Source organism: Hemicordylus capensis, chromosome 1 (genome assembly GCF_027244095.1).
Source record: "Hemicordylus capensis ecotype Gifberg chromosome 1, rHemCap1.1.pri, whole genome shotgun sequence".
Lineage (NCBI taxonomy): Eukaryota > Metazoa > Chordata > Lepidosauria > Squamata > Cordylidae > Hemicordylus > Hemicordylus capensis.
Genome location: NC_069657.1, coordinates 429,165,455 through 429,188,971, shown reverse-complemented (window position 1 = coordinate 429,188,971; position 23,517 = coordinate 429,165,455). Strand labels below are relative to the sequence as shown.

Sequence of the window (23,517 nt, the reverse complement as noted above, 5' to 3'; positions counted from 1 at the left end):
AAAGTTGCCAAAAATGTTTGCAAAGAGCAACCCCCACCCCTTTCAACTTAGTGCCTATTTGTTTAAACATAGCAAAGGAAACTGCCTGCTGTGGATGTGGTCACCTCGTTGTGGGAGAATCCTTTAAATGAATGTTTATGAACCAATTTTCCCTCAAGTAAACAACTTCATAACCCTGTAGGAAGGTTCAGGAAAAAGGAAACAGTACATAAAAAATCTGATTCTTTAGCAGCATTTCTTCCCCGAATGCAGGAAGTGATCATATTTGGGATTCTTCCAAGACACTATTACTTTGGAAGGAGGTGGAGAGGGAAGCAAGGATAGTACAGGGTGATTATACTCCTGAGTATTCCACCATGGGAAATTGTTGTGCTTATAAACAATACATTTGCATGTTGAATATAATTTTGCACAGTTCTTGAAATTAAGAAAAAGGTGGGGGAGCAGCTTTACAAAACATGGGCAATTCACATATTACATTTTTCCTATCAGGGCAGGGCTTAATTAATTAATTAAGGCAGGACTTAATAATCAGCCACAGAACTGCAAAGCCAAAATTATATTATTCTATTTATTTTTAAAGTACCACTGGGCCAATCTGATTTTGATTGACTCAGTGGTGCTGGAGGAGGGAGTTTAGACCATTTTCCTCATGTCATTTCCCTGATTAAATTCCTGCCTCCTCCAGACCTGTCAATTAGCCCCACTGGAAAAGAAAGACACCTGGTTCCTGAATTTTTTAGATCTGAGCAACAACGTGGGAGGAAAGGGGCAAATCCTGTCCACTCCTCCAGGACCACTAGTCCAGTCAAGATGAGAGCCCCTATTGGCTGTTCTAATATATTTTTTAAAGATGATAAATTCAGTCATATACTCCTTACATCATGTCTCTTTTGGCCATTATTGCCACCACACAGGATAGCCACAACTCAGCCCTGAAGATGAAACAATATTCTGAGCATATGCAGGTGCCTGTCCTTCTCCAGATAATCCCAAGGAGCTAAAATACAATAATCAAATGTTTTTAATAATTGCATGCAACCCCAAGTAAGCCTGACTTACTATTACAATAGATATCCTTCTGAGAGTCATGGGGGGAGGAGTTAAGATGGCGTTGGTGTAACAGCTTCTGGAGAGCTCTCTGCTTTTATTTTATTTTAACTCCTTGCATTTTGCTTTACAGCCTTTTAACATTGACAGCTACAGACTACAATATATCTCATTGTAATGGTCGCTATCAGATAAGTTTTATTTACTACCAAGGAGTTTTATTTATAAGTTTTATTTACTACTACCTATCCTTCTGGTGTCCATCATCCAAGATCATTAGACATTTGTTTCTGGCCATGACAGTCTTTCAGTTCTGTGGCATGTGTGAACCTAGCAAGACACAGAGAATGGTCTGCAGGTACCATTGTTCCCAGGGCATGGTCTGAGGGCATATGATACAGCTTAGTGAAGCTAAGCAGGTTCAAGTCTGGGCGGGGCCTGGAGAGGTGATTGCCTGGGAACCTCATCTATTCTGCCTTGAGTTCCATAATGGAAGAAAGGTGGAATATAAATGTAACAAAATGGGGCACATTATATGGGTGAGCTTCTGCAGCTAAGGAGGAGGTCTGGTTCTGAGACGTCCTGGGTGGGCAGCCATCTAAAAACCACAAGGGAACTGCTCTAAGCTCCTTAAAGGAGCTATAAACAAACAGAGGTAGCTTAGGAATTTAAGTGGCTTTGACACTTAATGAACACATGGTTTGCTTGTTTTGGGAGGAAGGGCAATGGCTCCCACAAGTGTGGCAGGTCTCATACTCTATTGGAGAGAGCATCTCTAAGTCCTTGTCAACACATACAGCAGAATGAGATGGCAGAATGGACTGTGTCCCTACTTGGTGAAGAGCTGCTACCATGGCAGTGTGTGGCATGGGAAGGCAAGTGAAGAAGCCGGGGGCAGGAGAACATCTTGCCACCCTGCAGACATCCCAGTAATTTGCCGCTTGTGGCGACTGCCTCACCTTGCCTCATGGAAGAGCCACCCCTGCCCAAGGTCAGGCAAAGAGTGCTGGTGCTCACTCTAACCCAAGCCCAACTCAAACAAAAATGGTAAGGAGCAAAAGTGCACAGGCCAGCAGAATGTGCTGTAAGGATACAAACAATGTTGGATCCTAAGGATGCAAACAGCTCACACAAAAAACAGTGTGTGTGTCAGGGGACTTTCTTAACACACAGCATGGGCCGGGCCAGTCCAGTCATGCCAAAAGTGTATGTGAGAATGGCAAGGGAGGAGCTCCCAGTTCTTCCTAGCAGCTGCCCACACATCCTTAGGAAATGCCACTTTGAAAACCTTGGCTGTAGGGAGGATTCAAAACTGTAATCACCTCTTAGCGTGTTTCCTGAGTAAACTGCTTGGGAAGCTGAATCAACAGCCCACGATTCAAGTGTGCTCACCCTGAAGTTAAAAAGAGACTTCATCCTGGAAGAAGCAAGAGCTCTCCCTTTATCTCCAAACTGTGGGAGATATGGCTATCAGAGAAAGCCTTCTCTAAGGCCAGCCCTCAGAGAGAGTTTATTGCCAGTTTTAGGCAATAATGGATATGATCTTGTGACAGTTTCTGTTACTTTATTTTGGCAGTACTAGAGAGCTCGGCCATAATCACAATGGTCTTCATTGGCTGATCACATACCACATTTGTTCATGAGAAAGGGAAATCCAAGTCTGCATTTATGGGCAAGAAATATATTGTGTGAACCATTTCCCATCTCACGGTTACCTACATAAAGCAGTTTTGTTTTCCTAGCTTTTCCCATGGATTTCTTGACATAAGTACTGAATCCCAATGCAAGGATGCCTTCTCTATCATAAATCATTGACCTGGTCAGAAAATTGTTGCCCTTCAATCATTATTTTTTTAATTTAATTTATATTCCGCTTTCCCTCCAAAGAGCCCAGAGCAGTGTACATGGTTATGTTTATCCCTTCTAGAACCCTGTGAGGTAGGTAAGGCTGAGAGATAAGTGACTGGCCCAGGGTCACCCAGTTTCCCGGCTGACTGGGAATTTGGACTTGGGTCTCCTAGTCTAGCACTCTGACCACCACACCACTCATGTAGGTGCAGTGAGACTGGGAGTATCAGATTTGCATGGCTCCTCTCCCTGCAGTTCTCCTACTTCCCTTGCAGTTCACAGAATGTAATGCCTGCTTGGGAGATACCATCTTCATGGCATCTCCATATCTTGTGATCCAGATCCTGCATTCACTGAAGGCCTTTTGGACAATCTAATGAATGTGTGGGTCAGATCACAGCAACCAGCATTCATTAGACTAAAGGTAGAGAACTCCTGCACATACAACTATATGCATTCAGTGGTTTTGCTTCATGGCATCTTCCAAAGATGTCATCTTCCAAAGGGTCCCCTTCATACATACAGTTGAATGTGCAGGAGTTCTCTATAGATAGTCTAATGAATGCTGGGTGCCATCCCAGTGGATGCCCAGGGTTATTTTTATTTACTCTCTTATTGATTTCTCTCCTGTTTCTTCTCTCACAAAGCAGCCTCTCTTGCGCCCTCGTTTACACCTATGGTCCAAGGCTGATTGCTAAGAAAAAAATTGAACAGGGAACAATTTTACATTTGACAGTCAAAATTCAATTCATGATGTTTACCTCCAGCGCAGAGCAAGCAAAATCATTCCTAGGATGAATGTGGGTCTGTGGACATTTCATTGCCCCTTCAGACTCTTAAATCAGTCTTAGGAGGATTTCCATTCGCAGCAAAGAACGTCTGTCTCTGCTTGCAGAATGCTAGCTGAATTTACTACTATTATAAAGACAAACAATACTGTGTTACGTTGTATCACACTGTGAGCCGCCCCAAGCAGTAGTGTACTGGAGGGGCGGGGCATAAATATTTTAAATAAATAAATAAATAAGAATAATATTAACCGCAATCCAAGACTAGTTCCCGCCCCCCCCTCCAAGTTCTTTGATGACAGAAATTGGGGAGGTCGTCTTAAATTGAGTATCCCCTTGCTTTCAGTAAATACAGGTATAACCTGCATTTAACCTATACTTTTTGAGAGGTTGTTTTAGATTCAAAGTCATACCGCTGTTAACTGAACAAAGAGGCAGCTTTCAAAGTGGTGCTTCTCTTACATTTAGCAGGGGTAGAGCAACTGGCCCTATCCAACTCCAGCACAGTATCCCTCCAGTGGCTGTTGTTGGTATCTACTTCGTATTTCTTTTTAGATTTTGAGCCTTTTGGGACATAGAATTGTCTTATTTATTTATTAAATATTTTTCTGTGTAAACCGCTTTGCAATTTTTATTGGAAAAGCGGTATATTATTATTATTATTATTATTATTATTATTATTATTATTATTATTATTATTTATTATTATTATTATTATTACTATTATTATTAATTCGATTTCTATACCGCCCTTCCAAAAATGGCTCAGGGCAGTTTACAAAGAGAGATAACAAACAAATAAGATGGCTCCCTGTCCCCAAAGGGCTCACATTCTAAAAAGAAACATAAGACACACACCAGCAACAGTCACTGGAAGTACTGTGCTGGGGGTGGATAGGGCCAGTTACTCTCCCCCTGCTAAATAAAGAGAATTACCACGGTAATAGGTGCCTCTTTGCCCAGTTAGCAGGGGTATATAAATATTATTATTATTATTATTGTTATTATTGTTATTATTATTATTTCTATTTGGGTAAAAACAGTATATTGCACAACATATTGTACAAACAGGACCCCCTCATTGTCATGTATCAGTTAGTTTCCCACCCCAGTCCTATTATGGGCCTGTGCTGTGGGTGGCGGGGGAGACCACAGGTGAGCCAGAATAACTGTCCCATCTGGAACCAGGAGGTGGTGATCGTGCCATGCCCTACTCTTGTCCCTATTTGAGGAGGCCAGCTAGATGCTTGCAGGGGAGAGGAGCCAAAGAAAGCTAGATACCTGATACAGCAGGAGATTGCTGTATGTCTCTGAGAAGACTGAGCAAAGCCTGACCTGAGATCCAAAGAGGGGGCGGGGAATAACCCATCTGACTGCTGGAAGACCTGGCAGGGTGTACGTGTAATGGAAAGGGTCCCCCATTGGGAGACCAGAGGGCTAGAGTGGGTAGCGGCGCCCCCTACCTTAACTTGTACCCAGTACCAATGAATCTGATTGTCAGAATTTCCATGCTTACATCTGCTCTAGTCTTTATGGATCTCGGGTTTCCTTGGGGACCACAATGCAGAAGGAGCTACCTCCATGGGGGGCAGGAACCATGACACATCTACTTTATGAAATATCTTGGGAGAATGTTGGCTCATGTTGGCTTACAAACAGAGTGTGCATATGTGGACTAAACAGAACTATCCTGACAGAAACATAGTTTCATATTGACATCTGTTAGTCTTGATGGCCACTGAGATTCAGAGCATGAAATATAGCCCCCCCAAGGTTCTAATGTGACACACAGCAGTCATATTGGATAATGTAAATGCACCTTAAGTGGATTACACCCATACAGCATAGCAGCATAACAGGTTTAGCTGTGTAGCAGCCTATCGACAAGACAATCAGCTAAAATGAATTTAAAACCATTGATTAACCCCAGACATATATAACACTGACCAGCCAGGATAATTTTCACTCTAAATCACAAATGACACCTTTTGCCCCTCAAAATATGATTACAAAAGAGAAATGCAGTCTGCAGTCCACGAAACAGTCACTAGAAAGCTGCTGTGGCACAGTTACATAGCTTTCAGTGGGGACTTCAATGCGAGCTCTCTCCGCAAACGAGCAGGGAGCTCACCCTGGGCAGCTCGATAGGCCGCTCACACGATTACTGGTTCTGTCACAGAGGCGGTGGGGGCAGGGGGGATTGGCCCCCGGATGTCACAGAACGCCCCGCGTGAGTGCGCAGGGCATTCTGGGGAGACTGCCGAGGCCGGGATGCTTGCTGTAGTCTCCTGGTCGGGGGTCTCTTTGTGGGTTGCCACAGCGCAGAGCTGCACCACGGAGTCTCACGATTGGGAAAACGGGTTAGCGGAGCGCTCGCTTCGCTAACCTCATTTAACGTGTGTGTGTGTGTACTTAGTGAGGTTTGCTGCCGGGAGCCATGCAGCTCCCGTTGCAGCACACAACCGCAGGAAAGCGGGCTGGTCTCCCTTAGCCCGCTTTCCTGGGGTCATGAGATTAGCCTCATCAGAAAGGTGAACACAGTTATCTTTTTTTAATGGCAGGGATTTTCAGACTTGGGTCCCCAAATATTATGCGACCACCTCCCATAATACCCAGCCAAAATGGCCTCCAGATGTTGTCAGACTTCAACTCCCATAATCCCCAGTTTGACAACCCCTCTATTAAGGACATACCAAACTTTTCTATATTACAAGCAGTGCCTTTGCAGCATCTTTTTCATGCCTTTGTGGTGACTCCTCCTGTGTAGACATAGACACCAGGGAGGTTCACACAATCAACTTTACAGTAGGAGAAGCTCCTTTCCTAATTCAGGAGCTTGTTATGCTCCCTATTTGCAATTACGTGTTAGATAAGAACAAGGTCAGAGGTGGGGAGCCTGAAGCCAGTTAGTCAAGCCCTAACTGGGTAGTATGATTTTTTCACCTACCTCATTCAGAATCCAGAGATGGAATCCAGGTGGGGTGCATTCATCCTACTCAGATGGGGCTTGACTGGTGATGATCAAGTCCCCTGCCGCCAGCCTTATTTTTATTTAACACATAATCAAAAATCAGGAGCAGACCCAGCTCCTGAATTACGGTAGGAGGCCTCTCCTACCCTAATGTGTATCATGGGAACTGCCCTAATAGTTTTTAGGAGAACTGAAACTTGTTGGTGTGAAGCTGTATTCTTAATAATACATTTAAAAAACAAAGAGACAAACAAATATCAAATGAATATGTATTGCATTTTAGAGAATTGGATGAGATTGGGGGTGGGGTTTAAGAGGGGAAATGGGAGGAGCTGCCTTGTATATAGTCCAAGCTTTTTCCTAGCCCTCTAACTAATTCTAAATTAAGATCCTCTAACTATAATTGATATTACTTGTCTCAGGATTTCATAAATTCAAGATGCCCTCTACTACTGAGCACAAAAAAATTTCTAACAAAGAAACCATGATCTTTTTCTAAGTCTATGTTCACACATTTGAACAGTTTCAAAAGGATTTTACTACAATGTAACTCCTATTTGCAATAGTTATGTAAGCCACTGATCTCCAGCACAGTGAGTACCAAATGAATGTTCTTTTTGTTTTTTGCATCTTTAGCACCACCTTCTGGCATTTGTGAGACAATACAAATAACGTGTTTAACAATGTTACAGCAACTCTGTTCATTTAAATTGAGTGTGTACAATAAAAGTTCAGTTGGTACAAACAGAAACAAATCTGTTTGGCAAAGTAGCTTTCCATAGTTAATGCTTTCTTTTGCATGTTTGTTAAAATGTTCAATAAAGGAAGCTAAACCCTACTCAGATTTCCACATTATAATAATGTCATTCCAACCTTCTATGAAAGACAATGGCTAGAAGATATCTCAGGAGACATGTATTCTAATGTGATAGAATTCTCAAATAACTGGTAATAGCCATTTCCCAGATTCCAAGATGTCCTTTGAAAATTTTCACTGCCAACTGTTTGTATAGGTTCAAATATTTCCTCCAATGTTTTAAGCACATTCAGGTTAGTCATAAGTCATGCATAGTCCAATCATATAAATGCTTACTCAGAGAGATTTTCATCCGAGTAAGCACACATAACAGGTTATGACTAACTTTTGATGAATAGTAGCCATTGGTGCTACTCATCAGAAGTTAGTCATAACTAATTAAGGATGAAAATCCCTTCAATGGGATCCCTTCAATGGGAGTTTAATGGGGCCTACCCCGAAGTAAAAATATCACAGCCTGTCCTATTCCATTGCTTTCAGTTGGATTTAGTCAATTACATTTGTCTGTACTGTGCCCTTTGTGTTTTAAATTTTCCTTCCTGCCATTGATATTGTCCATTCCCTTTTATGTTAGATTTAAATATCCAAAGACATATCTCTCTCCAAAATAACCTTCCACCTGACATAAACATGCCCAGTTGCTTCAGTATGTTAGCATATACCTTCTGTTTTAAAACCTTTGCTTTTCTCCTCTGTAAGAATTACCTGTTTCCAACCAAATTGATTTGCAGGGTACACATTTATTTCCATACAAAAATAACAAAAATAGGTTGGCTTGCAGCAATGCATGTTTCTGATATGCTTCTGCGGACACTTTTCCATAGATCAACATGCAGACTGTGGAGCATCCATACTGCAAGCCATGACTAGATTTGCTTAGCCTACCTTAGTCTGGAAGCAGCAGTAGAGCTGTGTTAGGTAGGGGTGTTTCCGTGCTAATGCCAAAATCCGTTTTTCTGTCATTGTACAGTCCACATCATCATCTTGTAGGATGACGTCTTTCTTTAAGACTTTCACGGCATAGACTTCATCTTTACCTTTCAGCTCAGCTAGCATGACCTAGAGCCAAGGAGAAAGCTCCATTTACACACATCTTTTACAAGCTAAATGCACAGCTGGGGAAGGGTGTCACAGTTCACTGAGAAAACTGAAGTGGATCTCTGCAGAATTCAATACATGTTCATTGCATGTCCATCTGGTGATCCAAGTCACATTGGCCATACAACTAAACCACCACTGAAAGGGGGTTTAGTGGCACTGCAGTAAGTAAACAGGGAGTGAGTTACAAAATATGCCCTATTCACAAATTATGCTCAAAGTACATTCTATCTGTAAGCAGATATAGATCTAAATGTGCATAAGCTACACATTATGTTCGACACACCTAGGAGCGATTCTTACAATCAGGGAGAAGAAGAGCTCCATTGAGGTTTGCAGGGAAAGCGGGCTTGACCCACCCTCCCCGCAGACAAGCAGCTCTTCGTCTCTGGGCGGGAGGATTGCCCACCCAGACGAACAGTGGTTCCCACTGTAGCTCCTGGGTTTGGGGTGCCAGGATGCGACAACGTGCCCCACCTCACCCCCTGGAGCTCCAATAATGCAGCCACAGCTGACACACGATAAATAAAATGAGGTTATTAAAATGAAGTTAAGGGCTCCTCCCTTAACCTCATTTAAGAAGGAGGCTACTTAGGCAAGTTTGTGACCACAAAGCCGCCAGGATCAGGCTTGATTCAGGCAGTTCACACGAGTGTGCAAAACCTGGCTGGGCTCCCTTAGCCCAGTTTTGCACACTCATGTGAACACCCTCACTAAGTAGTACACTTCTTTTTTTCCTGCATTTGAAGGAGTCTGTACTCAGGTTCACTTTAAAAATGAATGCAAATACACACAAAAACATGTATCCATATATAGTACAGACACCTGTATGCATGTGCAACGTAATGTCTGGATTAGGGCTTAAGACACATGGTTAACCATCAAATGATTACTTAGCCACAGGCTGAACTCAGTCATCTCACATATTTACCATGCTAGCTCTATGCTGGTCAAATGACTGAATTTAAATAAAGTCTAAGACCATGCTAGCTTGATCATGAGAATTCACATTTGGATTTAGACTGGACAACTAAGGACTACCTAGGACCTTACTTAGGGTACTTCCACACTTTTGTGCTTGTTGACAGTACTCTAGTATTATGCTGGTGCTTCCCACAATAAAAATGTGCAGTATAAATGCCAGATGCACATTCTTAAACACTCACATACATATGAGGAGGAGTCACAGCCCATTCTGGGCTTCTAACTGTGTGCACATGGGCATTTATGCTTGACAGTGAAACAGGCATGGTTTTCAGAGCACAACCACTTTGCGACAACAACCTGTCTTAAGCTTTAGGACTGTGGCTGTCCTGCTCATAAGCTCTGTCAACACTCCAGATGTCAAGCGATATCTGTGTACATCATTAAGAATTTTTAAAAAATCAACGAGTACTGTCAGCAAGGAGTCACAATACATCTCTAAAAGAGAGAATGTGATTCAACACTGCCACTTCCTCAACCTTTAATATCACCTCTAGTTCTCCTCTTCACAGTATAGCAGCAGGAGGCAGTGTAAACACAGCTTAACATTTACATGCCTTGTTGAGTTTGCATGGCTGGCAAGTTGAAAAACACATCATTTGACTTGCAAAAGCAGCAAATGTGAAGTGGAAATCATCTATCTACAGGGAGAAAAAATGTCAGACCCCCTACAAAGCACTTTCTGTAGTCAGGTGCCTTGATAGAAGACACCAACACCAACTTAGCATTTCGATTAGCGCGTACTCTCTTTCCACTTTAGCAAACATAATTAAAAATTGACATTTTCAAAATGCAGCCTAGAGACAGGGAAGCTTTTCAGCACCAAAGGCCACATCAAAAATACATTACTTTCCATTATGGTTATGGCTGTTTTCAGAAGACAACAGTTCTTATTTGTTACACTGTGAGCAATTTTATATGATATATACAGTGGTCAATTTGGGGATCTAGCTGAATAGGCTTTTTTTGGAACAGAGGATGTGTGCCACCAAATTAAGTAAGGAAGTTAATCTGGGTCTACGCTGATCCTCTGCCAAGTCAGAACGCATGACAGGCCTATCCAGATACTTTTAAGTGTGTGTGAACATAATGTCACTGATCTGTGCCAAGGTATGGAATCCTCTGAATTTGCTGCAAGGATTTAGCCTTTCCTGCCAGTGTGTGTGTCTGTGTTCCATAGCCACGTAGGAAAGGACATGGCAGGCTTGGAGGCCATGCTGCTATAAGAACTACATTTCCCATAATGCCACAGGACACAAGCTGTACTGTGCCTATGCAGGCACATTCACAGCCTTGGTTATCTCTATTAATAAATGCACATTTTTAAAGCACAGGTCAAAAGCAGTCAAGCAACTCACCTTCCCAAAGCTGCCTTTTCCTAATACTTTAATGAAGTTAAACTCCTCGAGGCCCATTCGTTTTGTCTGGGCTTTGACCTCCCCGTTTTCACCGTTCTCCCCAAGTGTGTTAAGCTGGTTGTCAGTTGAGGTTGTTGCTGTTCCCCTGTTTTCTTCTCCTCGGTTATCAAATGATAATGCTTTCCTAATGTTATTTTCAAGCTCTTTAATTTCTGTGAAAAATAGTAAATCAGTAGTTACACACACATCTATCTATCTATCTATCTATCTATCTATCTATCTATCTATCTATCAGAGCAAGCAAGCATGAATTGTCCCCTTTGCTAAGCAGAGTCTGCCATGGTTGCATTTGAATGGGAGACTACATGTGAGCACTGTAAGAGATTCCCCTTAGGAGATGGGGCCACTCTGGGAAGAGCATCTAGGTTCCAAGTTCCCTCCCTGGCATCTCCAAGATAGGGCTGAGAGAGACTCCTGCCTGCAATCTTGGAGAAGCTGCTGCCTGTCTGTGTAGACAATACTGAGCTAGATGGACCAATGGTCTGACTCGGTATATGGCAGCTTCCTATGCTCCTAATGTTCTTTTATATTAATTCTGGGGAAAGGAGTGGAGAGGGCTCTATTTCCCAGTCTAAAACTAAAGCTTTTAAAGGAGGACTGCACAACTTTGGCCTTCCTGAAGTTGCTGGATAAAAACTCCCATCATCCTTGCCTATTGGCCACAGTGGCTGGGGATGATGGGAGTTGTAGTCCAAAAACAGCTGGAAGGCCAAAGTTGTGTAGCCCTGTTCTAAAGGATTGTCTATACCAGTGATTCCCAAACTGGGAGCCTCCAGATGTTGCTGAACTACAGCTCCCATCATCCCTAGCCACAATAAATTATAGCTGGGGCTGATGGGAGTTGTAGTTCAGCAACATCTGGAGGCTCCCAGTTTGGGAACCACTGGTCTATATAGAAAGCTTTCAACCATTCATTGGGAGAGTACAGCCCACCCAATTCTTGATGACTTTCTTCTTCCTTTCCTTTCTTCTTGTTTATCACAGGGGTGCACAACTTTGGCCCTCCGGCTGCTGTTGGACTACAACTCCCATCATTCCCAGTCACAATGGCCAAAAGTCAAAGATCCTAACCAATTCAGTACAGTTAGCTTCCAGATAAGTCTGTGGAGAATTGCAGCCGCAGGCAGCAAATCTAACAACATTTCGCTGGAAGTACATTTCACCGAAACCTAAAGGACTCTGCAATTTTCTGCCATGGAACAAGCCACTTATAGGATTCTTTTAGTGGTTTTTTAGATTTTTTAAAAAAATTAAAAACCAACAATTTGTCCAATCCACTTCATATTCCTCCCGCCCTGCCCTACATCTCTGCTCAATACCAAAGCCCTAGACCAAGTCATTCCAGGTGATCTAAAGGCTGGGGCAGAAAGGGGGGTTGTTTTTTTTATGAAGGCAAGGGGCAGAGTCTTCCATATGGGGGTAGAATGATGTCTTAAGAGGAGTCTTCAGTTCCAGACATTTTTGTAATTTTCTGCCATGAAACAAGCCACTTTTAGGACTTTTTTGGATGCTTTTTTAAAAAATAAACAAAATATTAAAACCCAGCAAATTCCTCAATCTGTTTCAGATTAAATATTCAGTCTTCTCAATCTGCCCGACATTCCACCTCGCCCCCTATATCAAAGTCCTACGGCAAGCCAATCTTTAAATATCCAAGGTGGGGGGAATAACCACAAAAAGGCAATCACATCATACCTCCATTACTAAGCCTGAGGAGTCAAAGGCTGGGCAGAGCTGTGGTAGGCAAGGGCAGCCAGCACTGGCCACCCTGCCTCCTTTGCTGTCTGCCTGTCCGCTTGCCAGTAGCCAGCACTAGAGTTCGGGCTTCAATGAGGCCTGAACGGAGGCCTCTCTGGAAGTCCCGCCCACCTGCCAAACAGCTGAGAGGTGCAGACTGAAGGAGCTGCAGCAGCTTGCAGGTTGCTTAGCTCGCCTGGCCAGTGAGCAGGAGAGTGAGCAGGAGAGAGGGTGAGCAGGCAAGGGGGACCAGCTGAGAGGCCTTGGGGGGGTCCCCAGGCCCTCTGGGCCTAGGGACAATTGTCCTCTGTTGTCCAATGGATGCTATGCCCCTGTAAAAGACTAAGAGACTAGACACCTAGAATCAGATTCCTGGGGACATCTCAGTGATGGGACATCTCTGAGAATCTCCTTCCTCAACTTTCCACCCCTTATCTCTCTTCTACCCTAATCTCTCCAATTTCTTTCCCTTTTCTTTTTTTGGTATCTATTTTTGCATTCAACTTCTTATTCACTTTTTTTCTTTCGGGTTTAATGTATTTCTTTTTTCCAGGTGTATCACTGTTTCTGTGTACAGTAACCAGAGATGGGCAGTATTTAAAATACAAAAATTTAAAATACGGATTTTCAATACTTTTGTATTTTGTATCTAAAATACTTTTCAGGAAAGTATTTTGTATCTAAAATACACTTGCTCAGTATTTTGTATTTTTAAAACGCATTGCCAAAACTAAAATACATCTCAGTCATTCAGTGCTTTGCTTTCTTGCTTCAGGAGCTGCCTTTTTATTGCAAGCAGGCAGCCCACTGGCTTCCAAGCATCCTCATGTGTGTGCTCTGTTCCTCCCGCTCTGCCCCCTGAAGTTTGAATAGTTTTACACTGCTACTGACTGGTCAGCCAGCCACATTTGAAAATCAATGGGGGAAAAGAGATAGACTGCCCCTGTGAGTAAAATGGGAAATGAGGGGTAAGAGTGGCATTGGAGGGGCAAGAGGGAGCAGCTCCCTGCCTCACTGGATTTTGGATGCAAGATAACTCCCTACCTCACAGCTCGCTTGCTTTAAAGTTTCTCTGCCCCTCTAGCTGCAACACTACAAGAAACCTGATCTGACCTGAAGTGGCTGAAGTTCTTCTTGCCAAGTCTCTGTGAAAATTTGCAACTTGCCTAAGGCTTAGGCAGGTTGTTTTGCAGAGTAGTTTACAAATATCTCCCTGTCTGTGTCCCCTACTGTTTACTGTGGCTGACTAATGGTAGCAAATGTCCATTTCTTTCCTCTCTGTGAGAGCATCAGCATACTCTCTGTCTGCAGTTCACTTTTAGAGAGCTTTGTGTTCAGATTGCTGGAGGACATGCAGGGTGGTTAGCTGGCTTTTCAGGTTACCTGGTTATGGTGGGAGTGGGGCACATTAAGGCAATTCTCACGATCACCAAGAGTGGGTGGGGAGGGCGTGGGGGAGGGGAGGCTGCTTTTAACTCACCTTCCCCCCAGACTACCAGGCCCTGGCTCTTCGGGGCACCTTCCGTGCATCCAGACAAGCAGCACTCCACGGGAAAGCATGGAGGGATATGTAGCTGGAACTCGTTGTTCCGGCTGCCACATATCCCACAACGCACCCTGCACGAAGCATTGGGAGATTTCCCTATCTATGTGTCTCCTTGGGTTACGACACATGATACCCAGCAGCCGGATTAAGGGTGTGCTTGCACCCTTAGCCTTGGCTAATAGCTGGATTTAGTAAGGGGGTCAGGCTGCACGGGAGCACCTGGATCTGTGAGGATCCCAACGCTTCATACAACCATCCTAACCCAGGCTGGGCTGCCCTAGCATGGGTTAAACTGGTCATGAGAACACCCTCATTATCACTGTGGGACACACAGAACAGTACAGGAAACCAAGCAGCCCTGCTTGCTTAGACGGGATAAATTTTTTCTAAAATTTTAAAAGCCATCTTTTCCCTCACAACAGCTTGTAAAGGCAGTCACATTGAGAGAGAGAGAGAGAGAGAGAGAGAGAGAGAGAGAGAGAGAGAGAGAGAGACTGCCTCATAGAAGCAGATGACTCCATGTACAGCATCCCAAGTTTCTTTCCCTCCATTCTATCCTTAGCACAATCCTTTGAGGTAGGCTAGGCTGAGAAATAGTGAGGGGCCAAGATCACCCAGTGATCTGACCAAGGGCTTCATGACTGAGAGCTTCAACCTGAGTCTCCCAGTCCTCATCCAACAACCTAATTACTACACCACACTGGCTTACGGGGCAGTTAGAATCTTCTTTATTCTCTGATTTGTAGGAGGATATACAAATAAATCATTTTGCTTTGTATATAAACTAGAAGCTTTCTTTAGCTTTCTTATTGTGTAACAGCTTGGGTTTAGGGGAATCCTTATGAGTCACTCCTGTAAAACACCCACTCCCCAATTGCTCTCAGTGCTTCAAGAATAGCATAAAGAGAGAGGAAAGGGGGGAACAGATTAATTGGGGTAAAATGAATTGTTTTTGTCCCCATATGATCTGATCATATGAGTAAAGTGTGCCATCAAGTTGATTTCGACTCCTGGTGCCCACAGGGCCCTGTGGTTTTCTTTTGGTAGAATACAGGAGGGGTTTACTATTGCCTCCTCCCATGCAGTATGAAATAATGCCTTTCAGCATCTTCCTATATTGCTGCTGCCCGATATAGGTGTTTCCCATAGTCTGGGAAACATACCAGTGGGCAATTGAACCGGCAATCTTCTGCTTGTTGGTCAAGCATTTCCCCGCTGCACCACTTAAGGTGAAATCATATGATTGCGTCATTATAAATGCAACTTGCTGCTCATTTGACTATGCCACAGCTATAGGATTGGAGCCTTTGTCATGACTAACTTTCACTTCTTTCAATGGTTAAGTGAATAACTTTCACTTATTTCACTTATTTCTAAACAGGATTAACACTGGATACATCCTGTTGTGTTTTGATTTCTGTTGACATACTTTGTGTATCCCCCCTCAAAAATAAATAAATTCTGTAGACGCCCATGGAGGGTGGTGAGAATGGAGAAAAAGCAAAAAGAAACAGGGTATTATTATGTTTTGCAAATATTGATCTGACTGAGTGTTTAAAAAGCTGGAAATACTCCAGTTTTTGAAGGACAAATCCAAAAACATTAGTACGTTGGATGGATATCCCAATGTCTAATAGCTATTTTAAAAGATATAATGCAAGTCTAACATCAAGTGGTCCCGTAGAACAGTTTTTTTCCTTTGCTGGGGTGATTCCCAGCCCCAGAAGGCACAACTTGTGTGATTTAATCTTTAAACATTTATATTACTTAAAGGATATGGAAACAAGTTCGTATAAGTAACCAACATTTCAACATTGTTTCCTTTTTTCAGGCATTGTATGTTGTATTTTAAGATATATTTTAAACTACTGTTTTGCATTTTATATTTTTATTGGTTGTTTACCAAATATTTGTATTTAAAATACATTTGCTCGGGTATTTTGTATCTAAAATACGTTTTAGAAGTATTTTCCTCATCTCTGACAGTAATCTTGCCTCTTTCTTTATCAGTATGTGTTTTCCCCCCTAGGCTTGAATAATGAATAGAGCTTTCTAAGTACAGGCGGTAAGTGTGAGGAACAGAATGCATAAAAATAAGGCAGTTTGTAGAAATATCTAACCATTTATGTTAGACTAATTACTAAGGGTTTATCTCCTATCTCTTGTGCATTGGGTGTGGTGCTTCAATAAGCTGCTACTCATTCATTTCAATTAAACTTGCATATTAGTAATCAATGAGTTTATGTATGTTATTTTCTAATCAAACATCTAGTCACAGTTTTTCGCCCACTGGGAGAATTTCGCCCACTGTTTTAATTTTTTTTCTATGTTTTTATGTTCTTGGTTTTTGTTTTTGTTTAAATGAAAGGCGGTATATAAATTTAACAATAAATTTAACAATAAATAAAATAAATAAATAAAGGACTTGATTTCCAGACCCATGTTGGAGAAAGACAGGATACAATTTTTAAATAAATGCCATGGCTCAGAGAAGGGAATGACGGGCCATTGCCATGAATAAGGAATGAATTATTCATTCCTCCTCCTCCTCTACCACATGTAGGAAAGGTTAGGCATGCATTTGTTAGGAATACTTTAATCAAAGATGGCCTGTCTAGAACAAGCATTTCCAAGATGGCCTGTCTAGAACAAGCATTTCCAACTCTATGACTGACTCTATGTAAGTACATTGTAATGCACACCAAGGTTCGGAATTCCAAAAGCCTTCAGGAAATGTAAATCGAGCCCTTTCTGATTCTGCCAATGGTGAAAGTAGACATTGTACAGTCAGGTACAGGCTACTTCCTATCTCACACTATTGCAACCAAGCAGATTACAAGAGCACAAAAGTTCACTATGGGATCTCATGAGCTTCGGACTATAGAAGGAAGGTCCATAGCTTGGAGGCTAAGCACATGCAAAAGTTTCCAGGTCCCATTATACGAGGACTAGAAAAGGCCTCTTCCTGAGATTATGGCCACTAGCAAACATGTTCACTATTAAATCTGATAAAATGTAGGTCATAGGTGGGCAGTCTATGGCTCAGTTTTGGAGCACACGGTTTCCCTAGAGAAGGTTCCAAATTCAGTCCTCGGCATCTCCAGTGGAATGGATCTGGGGTGCCAGGGCTGAGAAACACCACTAAAGAGTAATTGCAAAAGACAGTACTGGACTAAATAGGCCCATGATCTGACTCACTATAAGGCAGCTCCCTAAGCACAATAAACACCTACATCTGATATAGCCAAATTAAGACATTAACTATCCATATACAAATGTAATTATCATGAACCATCTTATTTATTTATTCTGCATTTTTCTATGTACACCACTTTTCAACTTTGTTGAAAAGCATTATATAAATAGTATTAGTATTGGGAGGCATGGGTGACTGTGAATGGAAGGGGGAATCACTGAAAATTCACCCTTCTTGTATGTCTGTATTTCCTGAACACAACTCTTAACTTAAATGTAGTTCAGTGTATCTAAGTTCCTGATGCCCAAGTATGCTAAAGATTTGATGAAAACAAATTAATATTATTGAGTGTTAGAATAGGAAAAGGTGTTTTATATTACTTTTTAACTGGGTTTCAGTGCAGTGAAACCCCAGTGAGGTTCACCTGGCTTCATCACTTTGTTCTTTTAGATGCCAGGTAAAGACTTTTTTGTTCACCCAGGCCTTTTAAATTTGGGTTTTCAGATTTGATCTGATTTTTAACTAATGAGTGCTTAAGCTTCTTTTTATTGTATTTTGTATTTTCTTTTCACCTTTTTTGTCTGTTATGATTTAATGTGTTATGTGTTTTTATTGTATGTTTTAATCTTCTGTAGTGAGCCGCCCAGAGAACAATTTGTTACGGAGAAACTAACAAATAAAATCTATCTATCTATCTATCTATCTATCTATCTATCTATCTATCTATCTATCTATCTATCTGTCATCATCGGGCTAGTTTGGGTCTTAGCTCCCCAAGTCTGATATAGCCAAATTAAGACGCTTTCAAAAAATAAATAAATCAAAAGGATACCCATAGATACCACAGGTTTAGCTTCTGCAGTTTTGATCTTTTGTGAATCAACTTTCTGTACACAAATGTGATTATCATGGGGCTAGTTTGGATCTTTGGTGGGGTTTTCCCATTGAGATTTAAAATGTAAAAGATAAGCCCCTTTTAAATTTTAAATCCCCAACCCCACAACTGACCCAAACCACTATATGTGTTTGCCACAAATGAGCTGTCCACGCTGCCACTCAACTGAGAACTGGCACAGGCTTTAATTTTTAAATCCCCAGCCCTGTGAATAAGCACCACATACCACTGCTCATCTGAGAAAGAAAAATTAAAGCAATGGAGCAACCTACGCTGCTTCTCAAGAACCTAAACCCATGATTCAGGTTAGGAAGCCTTGCCTATCACAATTTTAACTCTTGCAGTACTTGCGTGGGACACTACCCCATGATATTAAAGTGTCTCCTATATTCTTTTCTTAGTTAAATATGAGCAACCAGGGCCACATTTTTACAAAGCTGTAGTTCAGTGACAAGAACAAAATAATGCAATATTTCTCAGAAGAAAATAAATGTTGTTGAACCTTGGTCACATGGGGAAGTTGGTGCTGACTTTGACCTGTCATCTTCTCCTGGTGATGATCCAGGAACTGGCGGCTGAGACTCTGCACCTGGAAGAAGCTAAGAATAGTTCGACAAAAGAGATACTTAGACATAGTAAGGGATTCAGCTTGACAATTGTGGGAGAGCAAGGATGCAATTTGAAATAACAAAGCTTCTACACAAAGAGGAAGGAAACTGAAAAGACTTGTTGAATTGCCATCTGCCTGAAAAAACTAAGTTTTAAACACAGCAAATCTAAGTTTTTCTTTTTAAAGATGAACTGCTATGCTTGCCAAATTCACAGAAAGAAAAGTATATAAAGCTCCTTCAGCCACCCATGGGAGTGTTAAAAATAACACAAAAAACTCAAATAATTTCTGGAACCAATTATTCCTAAAAGAATTTCTGGATTGGATTCCAAACCTGCCAATCCAAAAACTCAGAATTTACTGGACACCATTCCAATGCATGTGCCATTAAATGAACAAGTGTTGTACAAGGGTAGGATATGGTAGATTTCAGCCAGATTTCAGCCATCTGGCAGATGAGCACTTTAAAGAATCTTTTGACCTATCATGATTATTTTTTACTAGTGGTGTTTTAAATTTTGTCTGCCCTGTCTGTCTCAGAGAGGAGAGCTGGCCCTGTGGTAGCAAACATGACTTGTTCGCCTAGCTAAGTAGGGTCCACCCTGGCTGCATTTAAATGAGAGACCACATATGAGAACTGTAAGATATTCCTTAGGGGATGGAACCATTCTGGGAAGAGCAGAAGGTTTCAAGTTCCATCTCTGGCTTCTCGAAGATAGGGCTGAGAGAGATTCCTGCCTGCAACCTTGGAGAAGTCACTGCCAGTCTGTGAAGACAACAGTGAGCTAGACGGATCAATGGTCTGACTCAGTATATGGTAGCTTCCTATGTCTCCAACTTTTTAATTTTTGTTTTAATGTTTCATACTGGATATTGTTGTTGCATGAATGTATGTCCATATCTACCTATGTATGCAACCATTATTGTGAGCTACCTTGGGCAGGGCAGGATACACATTAAGAAAGCAAGCAAGCAAGACTTTAGAAGAAATCTAGAGGCAGTTTCAAACCTCAGCAAAGGGGATAATATTTTCTTAATTAGAATAAACAGAGAGGGAACTTAAATAAAGATGCAGCAATTTGCCTAAAGCCTCCCAATGAGCCTCTAGCTCCTCCTAAGATTCAAATTCAGGTATTTCCAAACTCTAGGCTCCCACCTACCCTTCACCCTGCAACATAGCAGTTCATTTTTAAAACCACCATCCTATTAGTGACATAAATTCTGTTGGGCTATCTCAGCTAGAAATTACTCTAATCAAGATTAGATCTTTGCTGTGAAAATCAATTATTGTATTATTTTTCAAGGATCTAAAATCAAACGTCAACCAAGCATGGGACAGGAAGAGGGTTCTGTGATGAGGCAGCAGTGTTAGTTGGTAGGTACCATAAGCACTAAAAACAATTAACCTGGGTAAAATGTGATATTCAGGAGGATATGTCTTCAGTGCCCTTTTCTTTTATGTGTATGTAGGGTTCCCCCCTGCATTAGATGCTCAAAAAAGTGCAGTGTGACATTGGACCCTGCAGTAAAAAAAGAAGACAGAGTTCCTGTTGAGGAGGCAACCTTTGGGGAAATTAAGCACGTTTCTGTGGCAATGAAGATCTTCCATGAGGTTTTATCTCAAGGCTGCTTCATGGGTTGCTGTTGTAGTCAGCTGCTACTGAAGTTAAAGCCTCCTCTTCTGCACACTGGTAGGGGCAGCTCAGGGTACTGTGGCACCCGAGGCAAGGCGCAAAATACTGCCTTGCCCCATGGCCCGGTGGGAGGTGAGCCCCCATTCAAAACGGAGCCTTGCAAGTGGCAGGGGGTTGGGGAGGAGGGAAGGTTCCCAGCAGCCTCTTCTTCTCTCCTTGTGCTTCTTGCAGACTTTGCAAGGAGCATGAGGAGAGGAGCTCCTTTGCAAAGCTCCTTGCAAAGAAGGGGTGCATCTTGCTGTCTGCTGTCACCGGAGGCTACATACATTTATTTAGCACATTTATATACTACCTCAAACTCATGTTTCTGGGTGGTTTACAATAAAAGAACAGACTAAAACAAAAATATTAAAACAATTTTAAAACAATGATTAATTCTAGAAGCCTAATTAAAAGCCTGGATGAATAAATGCGTATTAACAGTCTATTTATTTATTTGTCATATTTCTATACAGCCCAAAACATGCATCTCTGGGCGGTTTACAATTAAAATCATTTAAATATTAAAATAAATTAATTTTAAAAATCATTTAATCATTAAAATAATTAACATTAAAATCATTTAAAACCTAACATTAAAAGTATTAAAACTATAAATCTAATAAAAAGCCTGGGTGAACAAATGTGTCTTCAGTGCCTTTTTAAAAGCTGTCAGAGATGGGTCGGCTCTTATTTCAACAGGGAGCGCATTCCAAAGCCCAGGGGCGGCAACGGAGAAGCCCTGTCCCCAGATGAGCTGGTGGCAATCGCAGACAAACCTCTCCAGATGATCTTAACTAGCAATGGGGCTCATGGTGAAGAAGGTTTAAAAGCTGACAGAGATGGGAAGGCTCTTATTTCTGCAGGGAGTGCCCAGGACAGCAATGGAAAAGGCCCATCACTGAGTAGACAGCAAGCGAGCTGGTGGCAACTGCAAATAGACCTCCCCAGATGATCTCAGTAGGTGGTGAGGCTTATAATGGAGAAGGCATTCTCTTAAATACCCCAGGCCTAAACTGTTTTATAGGTTATAATCAGCACTTTGTATTCTGCCTGGAAACATACTGGTAGTCAGTGTAGGGTTTTTTTAATATAAGTGTAATATGGTCTCTTCAAACTGACCCAGAGACCAACCTGGCTGCTGCATTTTGCAGCTGCTGCAGTTTCTGGACTAAATACCGCCAGTCCCCTCGCTCCATAAAAAGGCCACCTATGCAAACTGGTGTCCTTTGCAGTGCAGAGCAGAGGAAGAAAGGGCAATGCTGACCTCCCACGACCCAGCATGGCTTCATCCTCACCACCCTCCATGCAAGCTATTGATTTATTGAGACCTGGCCTGGAAATAAATGCTTCCAGCTCACACCTTGCCTGGGCAATAGACATACTCTGACTTGCATGACTTTTTCATCTAGTTCTAGTCGTCTCCCCCTACCAGGCTGCCTGTTCCACTTCTAACCCCAATTCTATTCTTTCCGAGTCTTCCAGCTTCTTTGCCTGCTTGCTGATTCCCTTCCCTGCTTCCTTATTCTAGCCCCGGATCATCAAACTCATGGCTCCCACCTGGGCTTGCAAACTGACTCTTACTGGATTGGCCCTCCTGTGGATCTGCTCCGATTCCAGTTCCAGTACAATCTAAAAAGAAACATAATCACAATCTAAAAAGAAATATAAGATAGACACCAGCAACAGTCACTGGTGGTACTGTGCTGGGGGTGGATAGGGCCAGTTACTCTCCCCCTGCTAACTGGGCAAAGAGGCACATTTTTTAGGTGGTGATTCTCTTTATTTAGCAGGGGGAGAGTAACTGGTCCTATCCACCCCCAGCACAGTACCTCCAGTGACTGTTGCTGGTGTCTATCTTGTGTTTGTTTTTTTTAGAATGTGAGCCCTTTGGGGACAGGGAGCCATCTTACTTATTTATTATTTCTCTGTGTAAACAGCCCTGAGCCATTTTTGGAAGGGCGGTATATAAATCAAATTAATAATAATAATAATAATAATAATAATAATAATAATAATAATAATAATAAAGGATGGAAGGATCTTATGTTTCTTTTTAGATTGTGAGCCCTTTGGGGATAAGGATTAATTAATTAATTAAAAAGATTTGCTTGTCAGTAAACACATTTCGGATCAAGGTGATTCTCAAATATGAGTCTCCAGATGTTGTTCAACTCCAACTCTGATCATCTTCAGTCACAACAGCTGAATGGGGTGATGGGGGTTGTATTCCCTCAGATTAAAGACCCCAATTTGAGAACCCCCGGGGTATAAGAATCCATCCTAATGATAGATATTTGGGAGTAAAACTGCTGAGGGGCTCAGTGGCAGAGCATCTGCCTTGCATGCAGAAGGTCCCAGGTTCAATCCCAGGCATCTCTAGGGAGGGCTGGGAAAGACTCCTGCCTGAACTTGAAGAGCTGATGCCAGTCAGTGTAGGCAATACTGAGCCAAGTGGACCAATGGTCTGGCTGGCTATAAGGCAGCTTCCTGTGTTCCTATGTGGACAATGAACAGTCATTTACTTGTGTGGCCAATACTGCAGCTTGATTGTCTTTGCAATCAACTGTAAATAAAAAAGGTCAATGACCAGGTTGTTCATCAGTACAGATATAAGAAGAAAGCACATGGTATCCTGGATTAAGAGTGTACATGCAATGTGGGTTTCTTTGTCCCAGTGTGGAAGGGATTAGCTTCTGTGAAGTGACTTTGAAAACATCTGCTGAATCCAATTCTCCTTTCAAAGAATGTTATTTCAGTGCATTTCCATTTGTCATCATTGTATCGTTATGGAGGGTAGAACAGAACATCTGGCAAGGAATGATCTCACGCCAGTTTTCCAACTAGATAAGAAATATTTATGTTCACATGTGTTCCCAGAAGGGG

At 42.1% G+C, this 23,517-nt stretch overlaps 1 protein-coding gene across 2 annotated transcripts in view; it reads right to left on the bottom strand.

Moving 5' to 3' along the window:
- The window catches only part of PRKCE (protein kinase C epsilon), a 518,891-nt gene that overhangs the window by 134,559 nt on the left and 360,815 nt on the right, over positions 1-23,517 (bottom strand). For both annotated transcript variants that reach the window (XM_053312122.1, XM_053312132.1), the window contains exons 8-10: positions 18,851-18,947; positions 10,915-11,126; positions 8,360-8,533 (exon numbers count right to left, since the gene is read on the bottom strand). In XM_053312122.1, coding sequence (XP_053168097.1) covers positions 8,360-8,533; positions 10,915-11,126; positions 18,851-18,947 — 483 coding nt within the window. The remainder of the gene's footprint in view (positions 1-8,359; positions 8,534-10,914; positions 11,127-18,850; positions 18,948-23,517) is intronic.